The following is a 20,613-nucleotide window of genomic DNA, read 5'->3' on the forward strand; positions in this document are numbered from 1 at the left end:
CCCGGGGCTCTGCATCACCCACTGGTTCTTCCAAGGCTCTGCTCGCTGATAGCACCCGGAGCGTGGGCAGGGGGCAGAGGAGTTCCCTGCGGGTCACTCCTGCATCACTGAGGGTTCCCCCCAGCCCATCCTTAGCCGTCCGTCCCCAGTCAGCTGCCTTCCAACGGCAAGCTCCCGCCCTGCTCCCTCATCACCCACCCTGGACCTCAAAACCGCCATGCCCCAGACCTGCCCTAGGTTCCCACTGCTAAGACCCCTTCTCCACTCAACCCCCAGAATTGCAGCCTCCAGGTCGACCCTATCATACACGCAAAAACAGGCCTGTTGCCTTCTCCTAGCCACCCATCCACATGTCTGACAACACGTTCACTTCCCCACCCATTCATCCACACACCCAACTGACCAAACGCATCTACCCACCCCGTCAACTAACCATCTCTCCAACATCCATCCATCCATCCATCCATCCATCCAAATACCCACTCAAACCAAACCACCCATCCACCTCCCATCTACTCATCCATCTATCATATAACTAATGTGATCCCATTAGCCAGCTAGCCACTCTCCCAAATCCACCCACCCATCCACCCATCTGAACATCCACTCACTCACCCATCCATGTCTCATCTACCTGTCCATCCATCCACCACCCAAGTAAATACCTACTTACCCACACAACCCCACTCTTCCCTACACAGAACCTTCTACCCAGCTACCCAAATACCCATCCATCCATCAGTTGCATGTTTACTTGTCTGTCTCCTCCACTAGAGTGTAAATTCCCTGAGGACAGGAGTCCTATGTGTCTAATTCATTACTGTTTCCCCACTGCCCAGCTCAAGAGTCTCCGGACACTTGAACAAATGTTCATACAATGTGGTACATACTCAAATTCAAATATTTATTTCCTAGTACGATACTGGCCTTTTCTAGGCAGACATACCCATCCCAGCCAACCAACTAAACTACTCACTCACCTACTAGTGCACAAACATCTAACAAATGCTAACTTATTCATTTGCCTCTCATCCATCCTACCCCTCACCCATAATTCAAATGTTCGCTCAGTTATCCAACCAACACCCACAGACCTCAACTACCTCCACATCTACCCGCCCCTTCCTTCATCTGCTTCCCAGACCCATGCTCTCCCTGCCATGAAGGAGCTAGTATGGGATTAGGGGCCCTAGAAGATGCTCTCATCCCAGGCTTGGGGGTTGGTGGAGGTGGGATCTGGGCTTCATTGAGAAGTAGGTGTTGGGTCTAACAAATGATGAATACCTTTTTTTGAATACTTTAAACTCCAGGTTTTTTTTTTTTTTTTTTTTTTTTTTTTTTTTTTTTTAAACTGTGTGAGGACCTTTAGATCCAATTTACAGATGAGGACAATGAGGCTCTGAGAGAGTGAAGGTCTGAAGTCACACAACTGGTGAGAAGCTCTTTACGTCTCCCCCTTTGTGAGCCCTCCAATTAGGGGAGGATTGGGGAGAGCTGAATTGGGGAGGGTGCTTTCTGATTGGCAACACTTAGGGACAAAGAAACCATCAATTTTATGGAAATCAAGATTTTACTGGGCAACCTCACAGTGCCAGGCTGGTTGCCATCTGCAGCTCCACTCCACACTGTAGGCCATGTAGGGCTGAGGCAGGGCCCCTAAAACAGGTATCCTTTTGCTTCCAGACCACGTGGGGTGGAGTGGGCAGCTCAGGTGGTGTCTCCGTTAACGCAGAGTTCTTTGAGAGGCAGGGGCTGGCTCCTGGACCCCGACGTCCTAGGAAGATGCTGCAGGTTCTGGACGGCATCCCTCAGCTGGGTTAGAGAGCTCTCCATTTCAGCCAGGCGGCGTTCCTGGAGGGCAGCGGCAGTGGGCTCAGAGCCAGGGGAGAGTTGTACCCCAACCCTTGCTTCCTCGCCGCCCAGACCTGCCCCAGGGTTCAGACAGGGGTTCTCACCAGAGTTTTCAGCTTGTGGGCCTCACTGCTTGGGGGGTCGCGCTCTGGATCCAAATGCGAGGTCCTGTGGATTTCGGGGGTAAGTGGGGGTAGTTCAGAAGTTGGGGAACTCCCCTCCAGCCCCTGATTGGAGAGTTAGGGATCCTGGGCGGGACTTAGAGTTGGAGGAGGGGTCTGCCCAGACCAGAGGGCGGGGCCTAGGTAAACTTGAAGAGGCCATCAGAGCCTGGAACGCCTAGGACGAAAGGACCAACGAAACCTTTGGAGGCGGGGCTAGGCCCGTCCTGGGTCCTGTGGTGACCGGGATAGGGGCGTGCCCAGACTGAGAGAGCCTGGCCCAACCTGGTTGAGAGGGCCTGATTGAGGGTTGGGGCCTGATGAGACGACCAGCCAGCGACTTGGGGGGCGGGCTCACATAGGGGCGGGCAGAGCTGCCCAAGAGGTGGGTCTTAGGTGTGTTGGGACGAGGCTGGCCTAGGGGGCGTGACCGTGCCTGGCGAATTTGAGTGGGACTGATTGAGAGGCAGGACCTGAATGACAGTGGGTTCTGGGCGATCTGATTACGTCTAACGGGTCCACGTAGGGCGGAGCTGATGGAAAGGCAGGGCTCACCTTCCCCCGAGCCTGGCGTCCAGGTCTTGCAGCTGGCCACGAAGCTGCTGCTGCTGCTCGGTCAGGGACCGGATGTGGGTGCCCAGCGACTCCACGAGGCCGGACAGCATCTTCTGTTCCTCGCGCAGGGTGGCCACCTCGCACTGCAGCTCTGCCAGCTGTAGGGGAGGGAGCCGCTGTATCCTGACCCGCCGTTCCACCCCTTCTTCTCCCGGAAGACCCTGACCTTCCTGTTCCTTGTGCTCTGCCTCCTCGCTGCCCTGCCTCCTGGGGAACATCGCTGGCTTGTACAGAGGAGGAAATCGAAGCGCAGAGAGGGTTGGACTAGGCCCGGGGTAACACAACGTAGGGCGCTCATAACTGAACCCAGACCTGCCTGGCCTCCAGTCTCGTCTCTCCCGTCCAGGCGTGGACCTAGGCTGGACCTCACCTTGCCCACGGGTCGGTGCGTGCTCAGCGCCTGGTCTGTGTCTCGCGGCTGGTCCAGCTGGCGCTGCCAGGGTACTGACGGCTTCCGAGGCAGCGAGGCCGAGGCCCCGGTCCAGGGCCTGCCGCGGGGCTTGGGGCCGGCGCGTAGGGAGCCTTTGGGTCGCGGCCGAGGTCCTGCAGAAGGGCAGCGGCGAGCCGGGCGGCCAGCCGGTACGCTCTGCGTGCGCTGCACCGGCCGGGGCAGCCGTGGGGGTCGCCGCTCCTCATCTGGCCGCTGCCGGGCCCAAGTTCCTGAGCCATGAACGCTGCGCAGGGACTGGCTCTTGGAGATGAGAGGGGTGTGCTTGGGGAGGTCCCGAGGGGGCAGGAAGCCGGGCTTCTCCCCTGCGGAAAAGCTGGAGGTGGAATGGAGGAGCTCAGACCCTTGACTGGCCCCTGAGCTGATCCCACCCCCAGTTTTGACTGGAAATGACCAGACCCATGATCTTTTTACTTCGATGTGACCCAGTCACTGATGAGGTCATATTCTGACCTCCAACTCTGCCCTGGACTCTGACACCGTGTGATCTTTCTCTGTAGCATCATTTCCAATCTGACCTTGGGCTCCACCTCTGCTCACCAGGGTATCCTCTTCCTTCCTAACTGATCCCCTCTTATCCCCAACCTCTGACTTTAAACTGTCCCTGTCTGCCTCCTGAAAGACCATGGTCCCTGACCTCTGACCCCAAACATGACTCTGCCCATACCTTTGACCCATCTGACCCTGACCTCTGCTTACAGTATGAACCTGAACCTGACCTTTGATGATATACCTTAACATCTGACCACATTCTGACCCCTGATTTAACCCCATCACCAGCCTCTCACTGAAATGTGACCATCGCTGAACATGGTGTCACTTTCTCTCTCGGATGCCACATGTGACCTCTCCCTGACCTCTGCCATGACCAAGTCCCACCTTGGACTTCAGTCTGATCCTGTGCCTGCCCTCTGACTACACTGTGGGCCTCTCCCTGACCCCTTGGAAGAAGCCGTCTTCAGCCTCTGACCTCCATCCAACACTTTCGGACACTGACCCCAATGTGACCCCATCTCTGATCCCTGACATAATCCTGCCTTCACATAACCCTGCCTTCCCCACCGATTCCAATCTGACCCTGTGCTTGCCTTTGGCCCTGCCCCTGCTCCCACCCATCAGAACTGGACCAGACAGCAAGCAGGCAGGTTACCTGGAATAGACCTGGGCTGGGGGTGGTGGGAGACGCATTGGCACAGACACAGGTACAGGGCGGCCTTCCTCAATGGCTTGCAGGATGGTGGGCAGGGGCTCCAGGCTGTCACGGGTTGCCTGGTGGGGCATGTTAGGGAGGATGCTGAAAAGCTCTCTGGGCCAGAAGCTCCAGGCCCTCTTGCTTCCCTACCCCATGTTCTGGTCTCTAGGCTCAGGACACACCTGGTCAAGTTCAGCAAAGATGGTACAGAGCTGGGCATGCAGGACCGCCAGCTGGAGGGCCAGGTCTCTGCTGCCCTGGTAACCACTGGGTGCTGCATTCACATCCACCATGGCCACTTGGTCCAGGAAGCGTTGCATGGCAGGCCCATGATTCTCCAGGAAGCTACTCATAAAACCCATGTAGGCTTCCTTCTCACCAAACCTGGGTCGGGGTCCAACTGGGTAGGTCAGGTCAGGCATCTGCCACCCCCATGGCCGAACCATACCCCCCATCCCCAGCCTTCCAGCACCTACGGGGCTCGGTTGGCAAGGTTCTGGATGACCTTGGCAATCAACGTGAGGGTGCGGGCCGGGGCAGGTGCCGGGTGCTGTGGTGCCAGGCCAAAGAGGCTGGGTGCCAAGATGGCAGGACACAGGAGCCGCAGGAAGAGAGAGGCACACACCAGCCGGGGGCCCAGTGCCTCGGAACCTCGTGCCTTGCATGCTTCTCGCCAGCCTGAGAACACGGTGCCCAGCTCTGCTGGGAACCAGCTGGGACAGAACAGGCAATGGTCAAAGGGGGAGTGTATGGGCATAAAGTTCATGGATGATCAAATTCCTAAAGTCAGGGATTAGGAGTCACCTATGTTCTGAGTTCCAAGATTTAGAGACATCGGGGATAATGATGCTTGGGGGTCAGGATTTATGGTAGTGTTATCGTGGTGACTGCTGGAGTCAGTAATCTTGGAGTTGGGGGTACAGGTTCACATGGGGACAGCTATAACATAACTGATATCCTGTAGCCAGATCTAGCCAGACAGAGTACATGATATGAATAGAATGGGCTCACGGGGTCACCTAGGTTCAGAAATCATGGTATTGATGTCCCACGTGACATGGGATTAGGTATACAGCTTAACCTAGAGTCAGAGATCAATAAATTGGAATCCCAGGTTTCCTGTGATCATTTGCATAGGATTTGGGGTACAGTGTCACTTAAGGCTAGGGGTCATGGGATTGAGGGCACGACATCACCTGAGATCAGAGGGCATAGGATTGAGGTCCTATATTAACGAGGGTCAGATGGCATGGAATTACGGTATGGGGTCCCCTGTGGTTAGAGGACAAGGAATTGTATCCCAGGTTACATGGCATTAGGTGGCAAAATATTGGGGATGAGTTACCAGAGTTAGCAAATAAAACTACAGGATAACAGTTAAACTTGAATTTCAAATAATAAATAATTTTGAAATATAACTATGTCCCAAATATTGCATCACATTTAGCTGGGCACCCTGCATTTTATCTGGCAACTAGCACAGTGGCTGGGAGGCAGGGGCAGGCTCAGGGGCTGGAACCCTGGTTCTTACTCATAGGAGTGGATGATGTTCTCGAAGACCTCCTCACAGCTGCTTTGCAGTCTGGCTTGGTGCTGGGGCAGCTCTGAGGCTGGGCACTTGCTGGGGTCCACCTCACAGTCCTCAGTGGAGGCACAGATTCGCCGCAGGACCTGCCCTGCAGTCCAGCACAGCCAGACGGGGGCCAGGGCCATAACCACCAGGACCCACCAACCCAACCTTCAACTCTTCTCCATTTACTTTGGAGGCACCTAACCTCTTGGGGAGTCCCCGGTTCCCTCTAGGATCCCGGTACCTCCGAGGTATCACCCACTACCAGAATCCAGGTTACCCAGGTCCTCCCAGAAGGCTTCTACAGGCCCACCCACAACCCCAGCGTCGGGGATGTTGCTCACCCAGCGTCTCTTGGAGGTAGTCCTGTGCCACCAGCTTCATGTACTCATCGATGGCCTTAGTGGCCAATGTATTTTCCCGGAACAGCAGCGCCTCGCGGCCTCCACTGCGTGCCAACTCCGCAGTTCCCAGGTCTGTCACCAATGCCTGGGCATGGGGGGGTGGGTGGGGGGTGTCATGTTGCTTGGGTGTAGACTGAGCCAGGGGGAGCCCCTGTTCTTGGTGAGTCCCTCTCACCTGGGCACAGGTCGCGCCCCTCATAGCTACAGCTCAGGCCTGGCCCTCACTGCTGGGGCACCTAACGGGTGGGAACCTCCACCCCGCAGCAGAAATATAAGCCTTTCAGCGCAGAGGCTCAGCTCAGGCCCCGCCCTGCGCAGCTCAAGTTTAAGCCCCGCCCCTCCAGGTGCCCCACCCTTCGTAGCTGAAGCTCAGACCCCGCCCCTCAAGGTGTCCGCCCCTCGCAGGTGCCACTTGGTCTGGTCACCCGGGTCCGCCCAGTCGCTGCGACGCACCTGAGCCCGGCCAGTGGCCTGCAGCACGCGCACCATGGCAGCCGCCAACTCCTCCTTGGCCTGCGCGGACAGCTCGGGCTCCAGGGCCCCGCACAGGCGCGCGTAGTGGAAAGTGAGAAACTCCGCCAGCTCCTTGTAGCGCTCAGAAGGCAGCACGCGCAGGCGCCGTGCCCGGATGCGCGCCCGCAGCGCCGCGCCGGCGGGTGCCCCGAGCAGCGGGAACCAGCGCTCCAGGCCGGCGGCCGGCGCGCGGGGGGCGCCCAGCTCCTCCAGCGCCAGCGTCGCGCGGCCCAGCGGGGCGCTCCCCGGGCCCGCTCCGCGCAGCCGCAGCGACAGACGGTGCGCCGGCGGCAGCGCCTCGAAGTGGAAGCGCTCTGCCCAAAAGAGCGGGCCCGGACCAGCCCGCTCCCCGGTGCGCGCCAGCAGCGCGCCGTCCAGCCACAGCTCCACGCGCACTCCCGGCGCCGCCGCCGCCGTCCGGGGCAGTCCCTTCACTTCGTGCACCCACACGCTCAGCCACGTCTCTTCGCGCTCCACGTTGTCCTGCGGACCAGAGTGGTGGGAGGAGTGGGTGTTCGATGGTGGGCACCAGAGGTGAAACTCGGGCCCATGTCCGCAGGGAAATCCCTGGGTCCCTGGGGAAGAGAGTAGGGCCACAGGGGTCCCAAGGGGACCACGTGGAAGCCCTTTAGCTGCTCTGAGATCTCCCGGAAGAATCGGGGATGTTGCGCGCGGAAGAGCAGCTGCGGTGGGAAGATTTGGCGGCTACCTCGTCGGCGGGACTTTGGGTGCAAATTGAAAAGAAGGGCCCGGGCCCGTGTGCAAGGGGCTGGTACGAGATGAGGAGGGGCTGAGAGTGGTTGCACAGGTGCGGGCGGGCAAAAGCGGGATCTTCCGCAGTGCTGACCTGGCTGGGCTGGAAGTGGCGACGAAGGTCCTCGATCCAGCGGTCTCTCTCAGCAGCCGAGCGACAAGAGAAGCAGCGGCTCCCGCCTACCCAGGTTACCTGTTGAGGAAGCGGATTCCAGGTCGCGGTGGAGACCAAGCGTGAAGCCCAAGGATCGGGATGACGTGAAGAGTTGCCCACATTTACCTGGAAGCAGTGGGGCTCATCCAGGAGGCTGGGGTGCAATGGCCAAACCCGCACATTCCGCTGGGCACCCAGGTCCAGTTCAGAGAGTGTGGCCAGCGATTCCCGAGAGCCCAGAGCACTGGGGGGTCTGGAGAGGGTGGTGGGGGAAGGAGTGTCATGTCTATCTTCTCCCCTCATCACCCCCTACAGCCTGAAGGGTGGAGGGAGGCCAGGATGGACTTGAACCTAAATTGGACTTGAGTCCATCACTTTTAGGATCAACCCAGCTTCTCATGGTGGCCTGAATGACCTTGTATAGTATAGCCCTTGTCATCATAGCCTTCGTTTCCCTTCACTTAATCCTTCGTTGTCTGGAATCAGGTCACACTGGACTTATTTTTGTGTCTTCATCCGACCTCTTGGCCTTTTCACATGCTGTTCCCTCTGTCTGGAATGCTGTCCCGCCCTTCTTGGCCTAGTTAATTCCCACCCATTATTCAGACCTCAGCTCAGTTTCCTCCCCTGACACTCTCAGACCAGGATTTTGATTTAGTTCCTGTTTTAGAGTTACTGTGTCAGACCCTGCTCCCACTCTTCCATGGGGGATTGGCTCCATGCTGCGATCTTTCCGTGGCCCTAGTATGGCCCAGCACAGGGCAGGACACAGAGGGCATGTGGTGAAAGTCAGAGTGAAAGGCAGGAGGAGGGGGAGGGGACAATGCTGAATCCCAGCCCCGCCAGCCCCTCAGAGACTCTTACCCATCCCGAGAGGCACTGGCTCCCAGCTCTGACCTGGCCTTCTTCTTTTCTTTCAGCCGTTTGAGCAACCCCTACGGAGAGAGGGGTGTCAGCTGAGCAGAACCCTGTGCTCCCACTTCAGCTCCTTCTCCCTCAGGGTGTCCTGGAGGATCTGCTATTCTTGGAGGACCACAGACTCAGGCTGTATTAGCGTGAATAATAAAGGCCACCACTAGCTCCCATTTTAAAAGCACCAATTGTTTGCTTTCCTGCATTCTCTATCGATGTCTCACAAACAGCCCAGAGAGGGAGGTCTTCCCATTAGCTCTATTTGACAGAGACCCTGAGGCCCAGAGAGGTTCAGTGATCCGCCCCAAATCACCCAGTAAGAGTCCCCTTTCACCTCTGAGGGTCTGGAAGTATTTGTTCTCCCCACCTCCCCATCCCCCAGTGGATGCCTCACCCGGACGTTGTGGACCTGGTTGGAGCCAGCAGCCTCCGGCTCAGTCCTTCCAGAGACTCGGTCTGTGGTGTTTGGGGATGGAAGGTTGGGAGATGGGATCATCTTGGATTCTGATCCACCCTGTCACGCTCCCAAATGCCCCAGCCCTCCTCACCTCTCACACTTACTTACCTGCCTCCCTGAGGTTCCCCATGGCCACCTGGATGCTGCTCTCAGAGCTGGCGCTCCCCATCCTGGACTGGCGAGGACCCTGTTCCTCCGTGGGAGTGGGTAGTCAGAAAGGGCAGGCAGGCAGGCAGGTGGAGGGAGAGGCAGATGCTTCCCATTATCCCATTCCTTCCCCTCCTTCCTTCCTCTTACCCACAGGCCCTCTCTCACCTCTTCCTCACCCCCAAGCAGCACCAGCCTCCCATCGAGCAGAGTGAAGGCTTCGATGTTCCAGACAGGCACATCGGGTGGGGGCGCCTCAGGGATCTGTGGGGTTGGGGGCTCCGGCTCGGGCTCGGGCTCTGGGTGGAGGAAGAGGTGCTGGGGTATTGGGACTTCTTCCTGAACCTCAGACCCCCCTTTTCACTCACCAAAGCTCAACAGGGCTCCCTCCTAATTGCCTCCTCTTCCCCTTACTCCCCCAAGGCAGCCAAGTCAGGTAGTTGTTGAGCAAAACTCTCTGGACCTTGTCTCCACTGGCGTTGGGCAGACTCAGCAGCCCACCTACTATGTGACCTGTACCGTGTTCACTGCTCCACACGCCTCCTCTCATTTAGTCCCCCAAAGCCATTAAAAGGGCTATTATAAGCCCCATTTTACCAAGAAGGAAACTAAAGCCTAGAGAGATGAAATGACTTGCCCAGGTTCACACAGCTTGTGAGTGACTGAGCTGGACCTCAGACATAAGCATCCTTCTCTCTCTCTCTCTCTCTTTTTTTTTTTAAAAATATGTTTTATTGACTTTTTACAGAGAGGAAGGGAGAGGGGTAGAGAGTTAGAAACATCGATGAGAGAGAAACATCAACCAGCTGCCTCCTGCACACCCCCGACTGGGGATGTGCCCGCAACCAAGGTACATGCCCTTGACTGGAATCAAACTCGGGACCCTTCAGTCCGCAGGCCGACACTCTAGTCACTGAGCCAAACCGGTCAGGGCAAGCATCCTTCTCTTAACCAAGACAGTGGTTGTATCAGCAAGAATAACAAAGGTCCAAGAAGTTAAACAACAAGACAGCAGCCTTGGTTCCTTACATCAATAACTAGTCTAAGGTGGACTACATTCAAAGTTTGAGAAAGGAATAGAAAAAGGCCAGGGTAGGGGGTGGTGGTTGTGCAACAGGCCAGGGAAGGCCTCCAGAGAGAGTAAGTTTGTGCTAGGACTTGAACAGCAGGTTGGATTTTGACAGAGATGAAGGGGATGGTGGCAGGAACAGCTTGATCAAAGGCTGAGAGATGGCAAGGCCCAGGGACACAAAGGGAAGGGCAAAAAAATAAAAAATAAAAATGGAGGGCTCAGAGGCTAGAAGAGAAGGTCCAGGAAGAGATTGGTTCAGGACCTTGGGTGCCAGTTAGAGGTTTTATCCTGGGGGGAGTGAGGAGCCATGGGCATCCTCACATGCGCAAAGATGAGGCCTGCTTGTTAGAGAGCTCTCTCTGGATACGATGGAGTGGGCAATACCTAATACCCTGGAAGGGGGTTGAAGGGATGCTTTTGCCAAATGAGACTATGAATGGTGAGCATTAACTGAGCTTCCAGGAATAGGAGAGCTAACAACCAACCCTCCCAGATGACCCATCTGTCCTAGTGTTTTACCACTAGGGGGAGAAATAACTCCCATGTTAATGGACCACTTAAAATATGCTGGACACTGGGCTAGTGCTTCATGCTCCAGAGCTCCAATCCTCATGACACCCTTCTAGATCCCTCTGTGGGACACTGAGCCCTATCTGTCATTTTCTTGTTTATACTCGCTACTGTCTTTCGTGCCCACGACACTGTGAGTCTCATGGGGCAGCCAGTGACATCTCTTTTAGTCACCGCTGTTTTCCTCGGTGCCTAAATCAGGGCCTGGCACATAGTCAATGCCCAACAGGCCTCTGTTTCAATGAATGAATAAATGAAGGAAGGAAATCATATACCCTTCAAGGTAGGGATCATGATTCCCACTTCATTGATGGGGAAGCTGAGGCCCAAGGAAGTGAAGAAACTAAAACATGGAAGCTGGAGGGCAGGAGAGCAGGAGGAGGCTGAGATGGACCTCCAGGCAGGAGAGGATGAGAGTGGGCCAGTGGATGTGACAAGAGACCAGTTGGGGCCAAAGGGCCATTTGGCATCTGGATAGTGCTATCATCAGTCTATTCATTCCCTGTGTCTTCCCCAAGCTGGACCCCCTTGCCCACAGCTCCTTCGCCACACCCCACACCCCCAGGCCCTGGGTAAGGGGGAAAGAGGGAAGAGGGCAGCTGGGCCCCAGCCACTTCCTGTTGGGCTTCTGCACTCCCCACAACTTCCTGTGTCTGTATGGCTGATGCTCTGGAGGCAGACAAAACCCAAGCATCCGGTCTCCCAGCCCAGCCCCAGCTCTGAATGACGGAGCCATGTACCTGAGGCTTCTGGCTCCGGCTCTGCCTCCAGTGATGGGCTCTTATGCCTCCCCCAGAGGGTCTTGGATAATCTGAGGTGGTTCCTGCGAGACTCCTTGGGGGGCGCAGAGCTGACACGACGGAACAGCGAGCGACGGGCAGGTTGGCTGCTGACCATGGGCTCCTGGTGGCTCAGTGCCCTCCCCCAGCTGGCAAGGCGGCCCCAGTGGAACCCTCCAGCTCCCTTCTCTCCACCGCCTCCTGTGTGCCAGCGATAGGAGGTTAGCGGAGTTTGGGCTGCATGCTGGGTTTTGGAGGACTGGCTTCTTGCTAGTGGGTTCATGGTGGGGATTCTCCTGGGAAACAAGAGGGTGACAGTTCTGTCTCGTGTCTACCCACATGCTGCCTTCATCTCGGCCCCCTCCCCACTCTCAGCCCTGCCCCCAGAAAATCCCCTTGGGGGCCACACGCACTCCCTCTCTTACCTTGATTTCCTGATCAGCCGAGAGGCAACAGCCGTCTGCACACTGCCTGGCTTCCTCCTGCTGAATGCTACTCCACGTGACCCTGTCTGTCCCACCCCACCCCACGGCCAGGTTGGGAGGGCACAGTGTGGGCAGGATGCAGAAGGAGAGGAGGTGCCAGAGCAGGAACACAAATCTCTCACTGACCAGAGGAGGCAGCATATGCCCCTCTCTGAGCCTCAGTGGCCTTCTTTGCAAGATGGGCACCTGTTGTCCAAGTGCTGGGGAGAACATCGAGCCCCTGGAACTGCCTGTCATCCACTGCTGGTTAGAGCGTAGACCAATTCATTCAAGTTGGAAAACTGTTTGGTTGACAAACATTGACTGTACAGCTTTCCTCTGACCCAGCAGTTCACCCAATAGACTATTCGTAATAGCCCCAAACTGACAACAACCCAAGTGTCCATATACCCTAGAATGAGCAAATTGTGGTCTGTTCCCACAGTGGAATACCATGCAGCAATAAGAATGAACAAACGACTGAATGATTGAACTCAGATGAATTACAAGCAATGCTAAGCAAAAAAATATAAATAAATAAAAAGAAAAAAAGAGAAAACTATACACTGTATTGTTCCATTTATATAAAGCTCCAAAGCAGACAAAACTATGTCCAATAAGTCAGGATGTCAGTTTCCTTTGGAGGGGCTAGAGAAAGGGGGTATGAGAGGCCTTGGGAACTGATATCGTTTTTATGGCTTTTAAAATTGAGGTGAAAGTCACATAACATAAATTTTATAGGTCTATTTCTTATTTTTAATTCTCACTTAAGGACATCCTTAGACAGAGGAAGGAAGAGCGAGGGAGGAAGAGAGAGAGAGAGAGAGAAAAAAACATCAATGAGAGAGAGAAATATCAGTCGGCTGCCTTCCGCATGTTCCCCGACCAGGGATCGAACCCACAACCCAGGCATGTGCCCTGAACTGGAATCGAACTGACAACCCTTCAGTGCTCAGGATGACACTGAGCCACTTGGGCCCAGCAAACATGCCTATATCTTGAGCTGGGTGTTGGTTATATGAATGTGTTGGGCTGTGAAAACCACTGATGCACTTTTCTAATAAATGTTTTCTTGAAAAAAGAGATGGGCAAATACCGTTGTAAGAAATAAATGAGTCAACATGAGAGTCAGTAGAATCGGGCCCAGGGGTGTCTTTCAGTCCCAGCTGGTCCTTCTCTAGATATGTGACCTCAGGCAAGTCACTTCCTCTCTCTGAGCCTTGGTTTCCATATTTGTACAACACAATGATAATATCAGTTTCAGAAGCTTTATAATAAGAGCCTTCTTTTAGTTAAAAAAATGTTTCCTGAGTGCCTACTATGTGCTAGGTGCTGGAGAAGCTATGGGGGAACTACACCAACACGATTCCTGCCCTCCCAGAGCTCACAGTTTAGTGAGGGAAACAGATCCTGAACACAAATGCCAGACATTTCTACCTGGTGAGGAGGACTTGGAAGAACATACACAGACTGAAGTAGAGAGGCTGAGCAGAAGGAATGCTCTCTGAACCGGAAAAATCCAGGAAGGCCTCCCCGAGGAGGTGACATTTGCAACCTGAAGCATGAGAAGGAGCTGGCCATGGGAAGAGCAGGCTAGGGAGAAGGAACAGTTTGTGAAAAGGCAAGGGAGACTGGAATCCAGGGGGTGGGATGGGTAGGATCACCTCGATGGATGTGTGGCCTGTGCAGTCACTCCAGGAGCCCACACGCAGAAGAGCTCTACACTATATTTGATTTAATGCTCTGCTATCATTGTCTTGAAGTTCTTGCTTTTTGAACAATAGGCCCTGCATTTTCATTTGTACTGGGCCTCGCAAATTCTATAACCTAGTGGTTCTCAACCTGTGGGTCGCGAACCCTTTGGGGGTCAAACGACCCTTTCACAGGGGTCACCTAAGACCATCGGAAAACACATATGTAATTACATATTGTTTTTTGTGATTAAGCACTATGCTTTAATTATGTTCAATTTGTAACAATGAAATTGGGGGTCACCACAGCATGAGGAACTGCATTAAAGGGTCACGGCATTAGGAAGGTTGAGAACCACTGCTCTAACCTGTCCTGAGAATGAGGGTGTTCAGGCAGGTGCACACCCCTTAGATATGCCCACCTTATTCATACTGTGTCAGGCTACTCACCACACACACACACACACACACACACACACACACACACACACGGAGTCTCCCTGAGTTCTGCTGCATCCCTGAGTGTTTACCACCTCATTGCATACTGGCTCCACTCCCAACTCCCTGCAATTTTTGCTGGAGGACTTTCTCTGACAGATGGAGCCCATGCAACAAGCAGCCCCAAAGTGCCGGAGAATTAGCACTTCCCTGAGAAAAGCCCTCAGCCAATGATTGTGGGAGTTGGAGGATCAACAGTCCCCTCACTTCTTGGGTGGGAAAACTTTGAGATACGTATCCTATGCTGTCCTCCAGAAGTCCCTAGTGGGACTGAGCTCCATGTGCCCCAGTGCCAACTTGCTTGGTAAAGCACCCTTTCTGGGCTTCCTTTTCCCACCTCTCTTCCTTGTTCCCCAATGATCTGTCCTGGGATCGCCTCCCATGCTACTTGCACTGGAACTTTTATCTCAGGGTCTGATTCTGGGCAAACACGGATGATGCATAGACACAGGCTTTCTTCACACGGTCTCTTTATTGCAGGTCTGTGGCCGGCATGGTCACTAGAGGCGGCTTCCTCTTGGATCTCCTGGAGGTGCTCTTCGCAGTCCTTGGCTTTACATTCTAGAAAAGGCAAGAGACTGTGAGGCTTGGGGGTAGGGTGAAGCTGGGTCTCCTCTGCTCCTGGTGGGAGCCTGAGGAAGAGGACAAAGTGAGGGGATGGGTACACACGGACGGCAGGCCAGCTTCATGAAATAGAACGGGAGTGTGCAGGTAGCACGAGATTGTGCAGGTGTGTGAGTAGAGGTGTGTGTTGATCGAGGGGCTGGGGCCAAGGTTGTGCTGTTTGGGCCTAGATGGCTGCAGCATCAAAGGTCAGGGAGGCTGGGGCGGAGCAAGCATCCTTAGGGCTGAGGTTGTCTGGGCAGAAGACTGCAACACACCGTTAGGAGCTGGACAGAGATGTGCAGGCAAAGCGGTTTTTGGTAGAGGGACACCACTAAGGTTACTGTTGGGTATACAGAGGTCTTTTGGGTAGGGGGCTGGTGTGAGGCCAAGGTTAGGTGGGCTGGGATGAGATTGTGCAGGCAGCAGCGATGTGACTCGGGTACAGGTGATGCGGTTGTGTGGGCAGAGGGGCTGCTGCAGGAATCAGGGCCCATGCCCTGGTTGTGAGCACAAACGTACTGGAGGCTGGGCAAACAACAAGCTGGCTGGGTCAGGGGCTAGGCTAAGGTTGTGCAAGCAGAGGACAGGGGACAGGAAATGTTGTGAGCAGAACAACTTAAAAGCTGGGACTAGGTTGCCCGAATAGAAGGGCTGCAAGGGAGACCAGGGGCCTGGCTGAAGCTGTGTGAGTGTAGGGGTTACAGGAAAGAGAGGGGCCTGCTGAGGTTGGGCAGACAGGCAAGGGTCAGGGGCTGAGCTTGTGTCACATGGGGGGCAGGCCCAGGTCATGTGGACGTCGGACGTCGCAGACTCACCACGTCGAAGTGCGGCCAGCTGCGCAGCTGGTGGAAGAGCGCGTCGCCAGGGCACTCGGTACGCACGAGCTGGCGGTGGCCGAGCAGCGTGTAGTCCGGCCGCAGGAAGCCAGCGCGCACCGCGCACCTGGGAAGCGTGTCGCGCACCGTGCGCAGCGCGGCCTCGGCAGGCAGCTCCGCGGTGTAGTTGCCCACGAAGGCCACGCCGAAGCCGCGGGTATTGTGGCCTAGAGTGTGCGCGCCTACCCGGTGCCAGCCTCGGCCCTCGTACACGTAGCCGTCTGAGCCCACCACGAAACTGCGGAGACGGGGCAGGCACCGCGCGGCGTCAGGGTTGCCCTGTCCCATATCTATGCCAAGTCCTGCCTGGTCGCCCTATGCCTGGCCCAGCAACGTCCCACTCCTCCACCAAATGTCACTGCAGAAAACCTCCCGTTACTCTGCCATTGGCCACGCCCCTTTCTCAATTCACAGCGCTTTCTGTCTTAGGCTCAACCCCATCACTATTCCGCCCCTGTCCCAGCCTCAGTCCTTATCACTGGTCCTGCCCCTCTCCCAGGTGCCGCCTCCTCCCCCTATCTTACCCCGGACCCAAGGGTCCCATAGTTGGTCCCACTGCAAAGGCCCCGCCCTCGTCTAGGCCCCGCCCCTCTCCACCTTGGCTCCACCCGCCCCGCTCCTCCGTTTCTCCAGCTTTGCTCTGGTCCAACCCGCCCCCCCGCGTTAGGCTCCGCCCACCCAGGCTCTGCGCCGAGTGACCGGCTTCGCCCCCTCCCAGACCCGGCCTACCTGTAGCCGATGTCGTCCCAGCCGCGCGTATCCTGGTGAAAGCGCTGCATGGAGCGCATGTTGGCCGCGCAGCGCGCGAAGGTGGTGCAGGGAAGCGCGGGCTGGTATGTGTGATGCACATACAAGGACCCGAGCGGCAGCCGTAGCGGCGTCGGACGGCCCCGGTACGGAGCCGCACTCCAGCGGCAGCGGGGGTGGATGGCCGGGCACCCTGCGGAGAAGGGCGTCCAGGGCTGGGGTGAGCCACCGTTCCTCTTTCTGCCGCCTGTACCTCCATTAGAGCGCACCTAGGGGCCATTTCCCCAGCCTCCTTTGGGATCTAACCACGAATCCAATAGCATCTCAGTTCTATTGGAATATTGGCTATGCCTCCCACCCGCTTCGGGATAAACCCCAAGAATTGTAGTTCAGACTCCAAGGATCTTTTCAACCCAGGATCTTTACAACACTCTCAGCAGCTGGCCCTGCTCTGAGCCCTAGGAGAGACAGCCACACTGAGAGCCACACTGAGAAAAGAGGAACGTTGGCCCGCATTTATTATGCTCTAGTTGTGTGCTACTTGCTTTACATGCTTCATCTTTCTCAAACCATCCAGCAAATCCAAGAGGTAGAAGATTTACCCTGCTTCACGGAAGAAAGTGGGGTTCAGAGAAGTGAAGCAGCTCACCTAGCTGCATAGGCTGAACTTCCATTGCAATCTCCGTGCCTTTGCATGTGCTGAGCCCATCTCCGGCAATGCCTTCTTTCTCGCTTCTTTTTGGAGTGTGTGTGTTTGTGTGTGTGTGTGGGGGGGGGGTGTCAGACAAACTCCTATTGATCCTTCAAGACCCGAATCTAGCCTTTCCTCACCTGTACAGCTGCCCTGGCTCCCCAGCCAGAGCCCTATTGCTCCCTCTGGAACCCCTAGTCCTGGATCCCCCTGACCTCATGGGACTGAGAGTGTCTGTCTCGGAGAGGGAGGGTCACAGGGGTTGGGGGCCCTTCTCACCCAGGAAGGCCTCAGTGAACTCCTTGGCAGCACGGGTGGCCGCCTGCGCCAGCTCTTTTTGGCTCAAGCCCTGCAGCTGAGGGTGTGCTGGCTCCAGCCCCTGTAGCAGGATGAGGGCGCCCCACACCTGCTGGGTCAGGGCAGGGGCTGAAGTCAGAGCAGCTCCGTTCTGCCGCCGGAAGTTGCTGCGAAGTCCCGGATCTCCGGCCACCCCAGCTCCATAGTACTGGCTCAGGAGGCGGTGGAGGGGTGGCCGGGGCTCAGGGGCCCGACTCAGGTAGTCCCCGAGGAGGGCCCCATCCAGAGCACCGTTGAGGAAGGCTGTGGTAACCGGTGATGCCTCAGGGTCCAGGAGTGTGAAGTTCCTGGGGACAGAGTTCTGGTCCCAGCAGCCCTCAGCTCCCAGGCCTGGGTGGCTCTGGGTTTGGGGGTTCTGGAGGAAGGCCAGGCCCAGGTCTCTGGCCAAGGTGACCACCAGGAGGCTGTCCACAGTGGTCGGAGACTTTGCTGTGGCATCTGGCGAGGAGGTTTGGTCATCTGGAGAGGTGACTCTGTCATCTTTAAAGATGGCTCCTACATTGAGATCTGTGGTTCTAACATTTGGAGACATAGCCCTGACATCTGCAGAGCTGACATCTGGAGAGACATCCCTGAGTCCTGGGGAGGTGGCTCTTGCATCAGAAACCTCAGCTCCCACATCGGGAAAGGTGTCTCCAGCACCCAGAGGGGTGGCTGTGCTGCACAAGGGCAAGTCTATGACCCTGTGGCCCTGCAGCCCTGCTTCCAGCCCTGCCAGAAGAGGCTCCACAGCCACCGTGGAGCCATCGGGGGTCAGTACCACCCCGTATTCCCGCCCACCCCGCACATGATGTCGGGCCACCTCCTCCATCAGGCCTTGCAGCTCTGGGCTCAGTGCAGAAGGATCCAACTTGGTGACTTTGAGACTTCGTTCCTTTAGTAGGAAGTGATGGAGGGGATCGTGGGGATCAGAGTCCCAGGCTGACAGGTGCCACACAGAGACAGTGTGGTTGGCCTCCGTGACCGGCACTTTCTGCTCCAGCTCAGCCACAGCCTGGATGACAGAGTCCATGAGGAGGGGCAGGGATGCTGTAGAAGGAGGGATGGCATTAACCCCGTGGCCCAGCACCCCTGGTTCCTGAGCCTCCCTCTGCTCCTTCCACATCTTCTCAATGCCCTCTCCTCCCCCTCTCTCTCTACCCCCCGCCTCTGACTACCCTGTGATGCCCCAACACCATCCTCATGTAAATGATGAAACAGAGGCACAGACAATCTGTGAGCACTGGGGAGCCATGGCAGATTCATGAGCAGGAGCGAGATGCAGCCAGGCTGGCCTTCTAAGATTGCTCCTTGGGTTGCCTGTGGAGAATGAATGTTCAGGAGGCTAGAGTAGAGAAGGGGAAACAGTATGGAGGTGAGCAATAGAGATTGCTAAAGCTAAGTGATGGCTGTGTGATGGCCAATAGTGGGCAGAGTCCCCAGGTAGTTTGAGGGAAAGACGGACAGTTTTTGTGTTTTGGGTTGGACTTTGGGGAATTTTATAGGGTGAGGTGTCTGGAGGATGCTCAGGGGAGGAGAGGATGGGCCTTGTGAGGGACATGTCAGCAGCTGAACCTGGAACCTAAAAGTACTAGGCTCAGGGCTGGAGTGGGTTGTTGAATAACAGCTAACATTTATCAAACATTTATTTTGTGCTAGGCGCCATTCTAGGTAACGCACATAACAACACATTTAATCTTCACAATGACTCCATGAGCCCCGAGGGGTTAAATGACCTGCCCAAGGTCACACAGACAGGAAGTGGCAGAAGCAGGACTTTTAACCCAGGAATTCTGATTCTTCTCCAGACAGTCCACACTATAATCCCTCTGTTCTTCTCGCTGCCTAAAATGCCCTTTCTTGCTTCTCCCCAAGTAAAAGTCTCCTTCCTGTCCTAAATCTGTGTCCCCTCCTCCGGGAAGCCTTCCTGATTTTTGTTCTTCTGGTCCCAATCTTTCCCCCAACCCCTGCCTTGACCCTGTAGGGCTGGGAGAATCTGTGTCCCCAGACTGGAGGTTCCTCGAGACTGGGGTCTCCTGAGGATTCCAGTCTTACCCTGTAGAGGGCTGGACACAGAGGGGATAGCAGTACACTTCTGCAGAATTGATTGTCCTTGCCGCAGGCCTCTGCCTTCTGACCTACCTGTCCCTGGTTCCGGACATAGCAACAAGCCAAGCAGGATCCAGAGGATACCCTGGACTACCGTTGTGGGGTTCCAGCTTCCGGGGGGCATATCCGGTTGACCTCAGCAGAGACCTCAGCGGAGCTAGAAATAGACAGGCATGGAGAACTGAGTGGTGCCTTTGGCCACTGTCAAAGTCCAGGGGTGAATGACATGGTTGCCTCTTGCAGAGCTGTGGGCGGGAGGCAGGGGGAGCGTGGGGACAGTGCCCCAAGTCAAGGACATCAGGGGCTCCCCCATCCTATCCTTTCCCTCCCAGGGGGAGATCAAGACTCAGTAAACCAGGAGGCATCTGGAGGCCGGGTAGTTCAGACTCCAACAAACTGCCCATCCAGCAAGCCCTACCCCTTCCTTTCCTGATCATCCGCAGGTGCAGCTGCTGCCGGCCACCACAGGGGGCTCTCAGGTGCCAGCCCAACTGGTAGGACTGGCTGTGCTGGGGGAGGGGAGAGAAGGACACACCTGAAGTTGGCACTGCCTCCTGTCTTTGCTGCCAGCACTTTAGGCTCAGGCAGAGAATGGGTACAGGGACTGGGGAGTATTTTTGCCAAGGCCACTGTGAGCCCAGGGGACGAGGAGATGTCTTCTCTCATCCAGTTCCAGCTCCAGATCCCCGGCCACTAGGTGCAGCTGGAAGCAGGGGTTGGGTCTGGGCCTTCTGGACCCTGACTTTGTCCGAGGAGCTGGTTTCTTGGCTCACCTGGGCTGACAGTGAGGGGTCCCTCTTCTCCTGGGGCTGTGTCTGAGTCCTGCTGAAGTGAGACTGCCTCCCCTTTATTTGTGCTGCAGGTGGGATGGGCTCAATGTGACTGGGGCTGCTGCTGTGTAAATTGCTTCACTGTGGGCCTCCCACCTCGAAACTCGCCTGGGAATGCCTAGGCTGAGCCCGGCTTGGAGTTCCCCGGGGTGGGGCCTGCTCAGATAT

General features: G+C 56.0%; 2 protein-coding genes and 1 long non-coding RNA gene across 5 annotated transcripts; 1 reads left to right on the forward strand and 2 right to left on the reverse strand.

Moving 5' to 3' along the window:
* Positions 1 to 1,551: 1,551 nt before the first annotated feature.
* RASAL3 (RAS protein activator like 3) lies at positions 1,552 to 12,153 on the reverse strand. Of its 2 annotated transcripts, XM_036302525.1 has the most exons (18): positions 12,024 to 12,153; positions 11,560 to 11,894; positions 9,346 to 9,476; positions 9,139 to 9,217; positions 8,968 to 9,029; positions 8,526 to 8,596; positions 7,788 to 7,914; positions 7,602 to 7,700; positions 6,695 to 7,237; positions 6,182 to 6,326; positions 5,799 to 5,943; positions 4,744 to 4,980; positions 4,450 to 4,651; positions 4,226 to 4,344; positions 2,998 to 3,391; positions 2,568 to 2,725; positions 1,956 to 2,019; positions 1,552 to 1,851 (listed from the first exon to the last, which is right to left on the reverse strand). In XM_036302525.1, the coding sequence occupies exons 2-18, from the start codon at positions 11,879 to 11,881 to the stop codon at positions 1,708 to 1,710; spliced, it is 3,042 nt and encodes a 1,013-aa protein (XP_036158418.1). In that variant the 5' UTR covers positions 11,882 to 11,894; positions 12,024 to 12,153; the 3' UTR covers positions 1,552 to 1,707. The 2 variants fall into 2 exon arrangements, with proteins under 2 accessions (XP_036158418.1, XP_036158417.1); XM_036302524.1 differs by having other exon boundaries at positions 7,602 to 7,914.
* On the forward strand, positions 7,729 to 8,757 carry LOC118652588. The gene is made up of 2 exons (XR_004966664.1): positions 7,729 to 7,859; positions 8,582 to 8,757. It is a non-coding gene; the product is annotated as an uncharacterized LOC118652588 (long non-coding RNA).
* Positions 12,154 to 14,055: 1,902 nt separating the features above from the next.
* PGLYRP2 (peptidoglycan recognition protein 2) lies at positions 14,056 to 20,484 on the reverse strand. 2 transcript variants are annotated; one of them, XM_036302696.1, is made up of 6 exons: positions 20,389 to 20,484; positions 19,649 to 19,772; positions 17,450 to 18,556; positions 16,462 to 16,672; positions 15,673 to 15,970; positions 14,056 to 14,812 (listed from the first exon to the last, which is right to left on the reverse strand). In XM_036302696.1, the coding sequence occupies exons 2-6, from the start codon at positions 19,737 to 19,739 to the stop codon at positions 14,723 to 14,725; spliced, it is 1,797 nt and encodes a 598-aa protein (XP_036158589.1). In that variant the 5' UTR covers positions 19,740 to 19,772; positions 20,389 to 20,484; the 3' UTR covers positions 14,056 to 14,722. The 2 variants fall into 2 exon arrangements, with proteins under 2 accessions (XP_036158589.1, XP_036158590.1); XM_036302697.1 differs by lacking the exon at positions 20,389 to 20,484 and adding an exon at positions 20,151 to 20,379.
* Positions 20,485 to 20,613: the final 129 nt, after the last annotated feature.

Source organism: Myotis myotis, unplaced genomic scaffold (genome assembly GCF_014108235.1).
Source record: "Myotis myotis isolate mMyoMyo1 unplaced genomic scaffold, mMyoMyo1.p scaffold_m19_p_32, whole genome shotgun sequence".
Lineage (NCBI taxonomy): Eukaryota > Metazoa > Chordata > Mammalia > Chiroptera > Vespertilionidae > Myotis > Myotis myotis.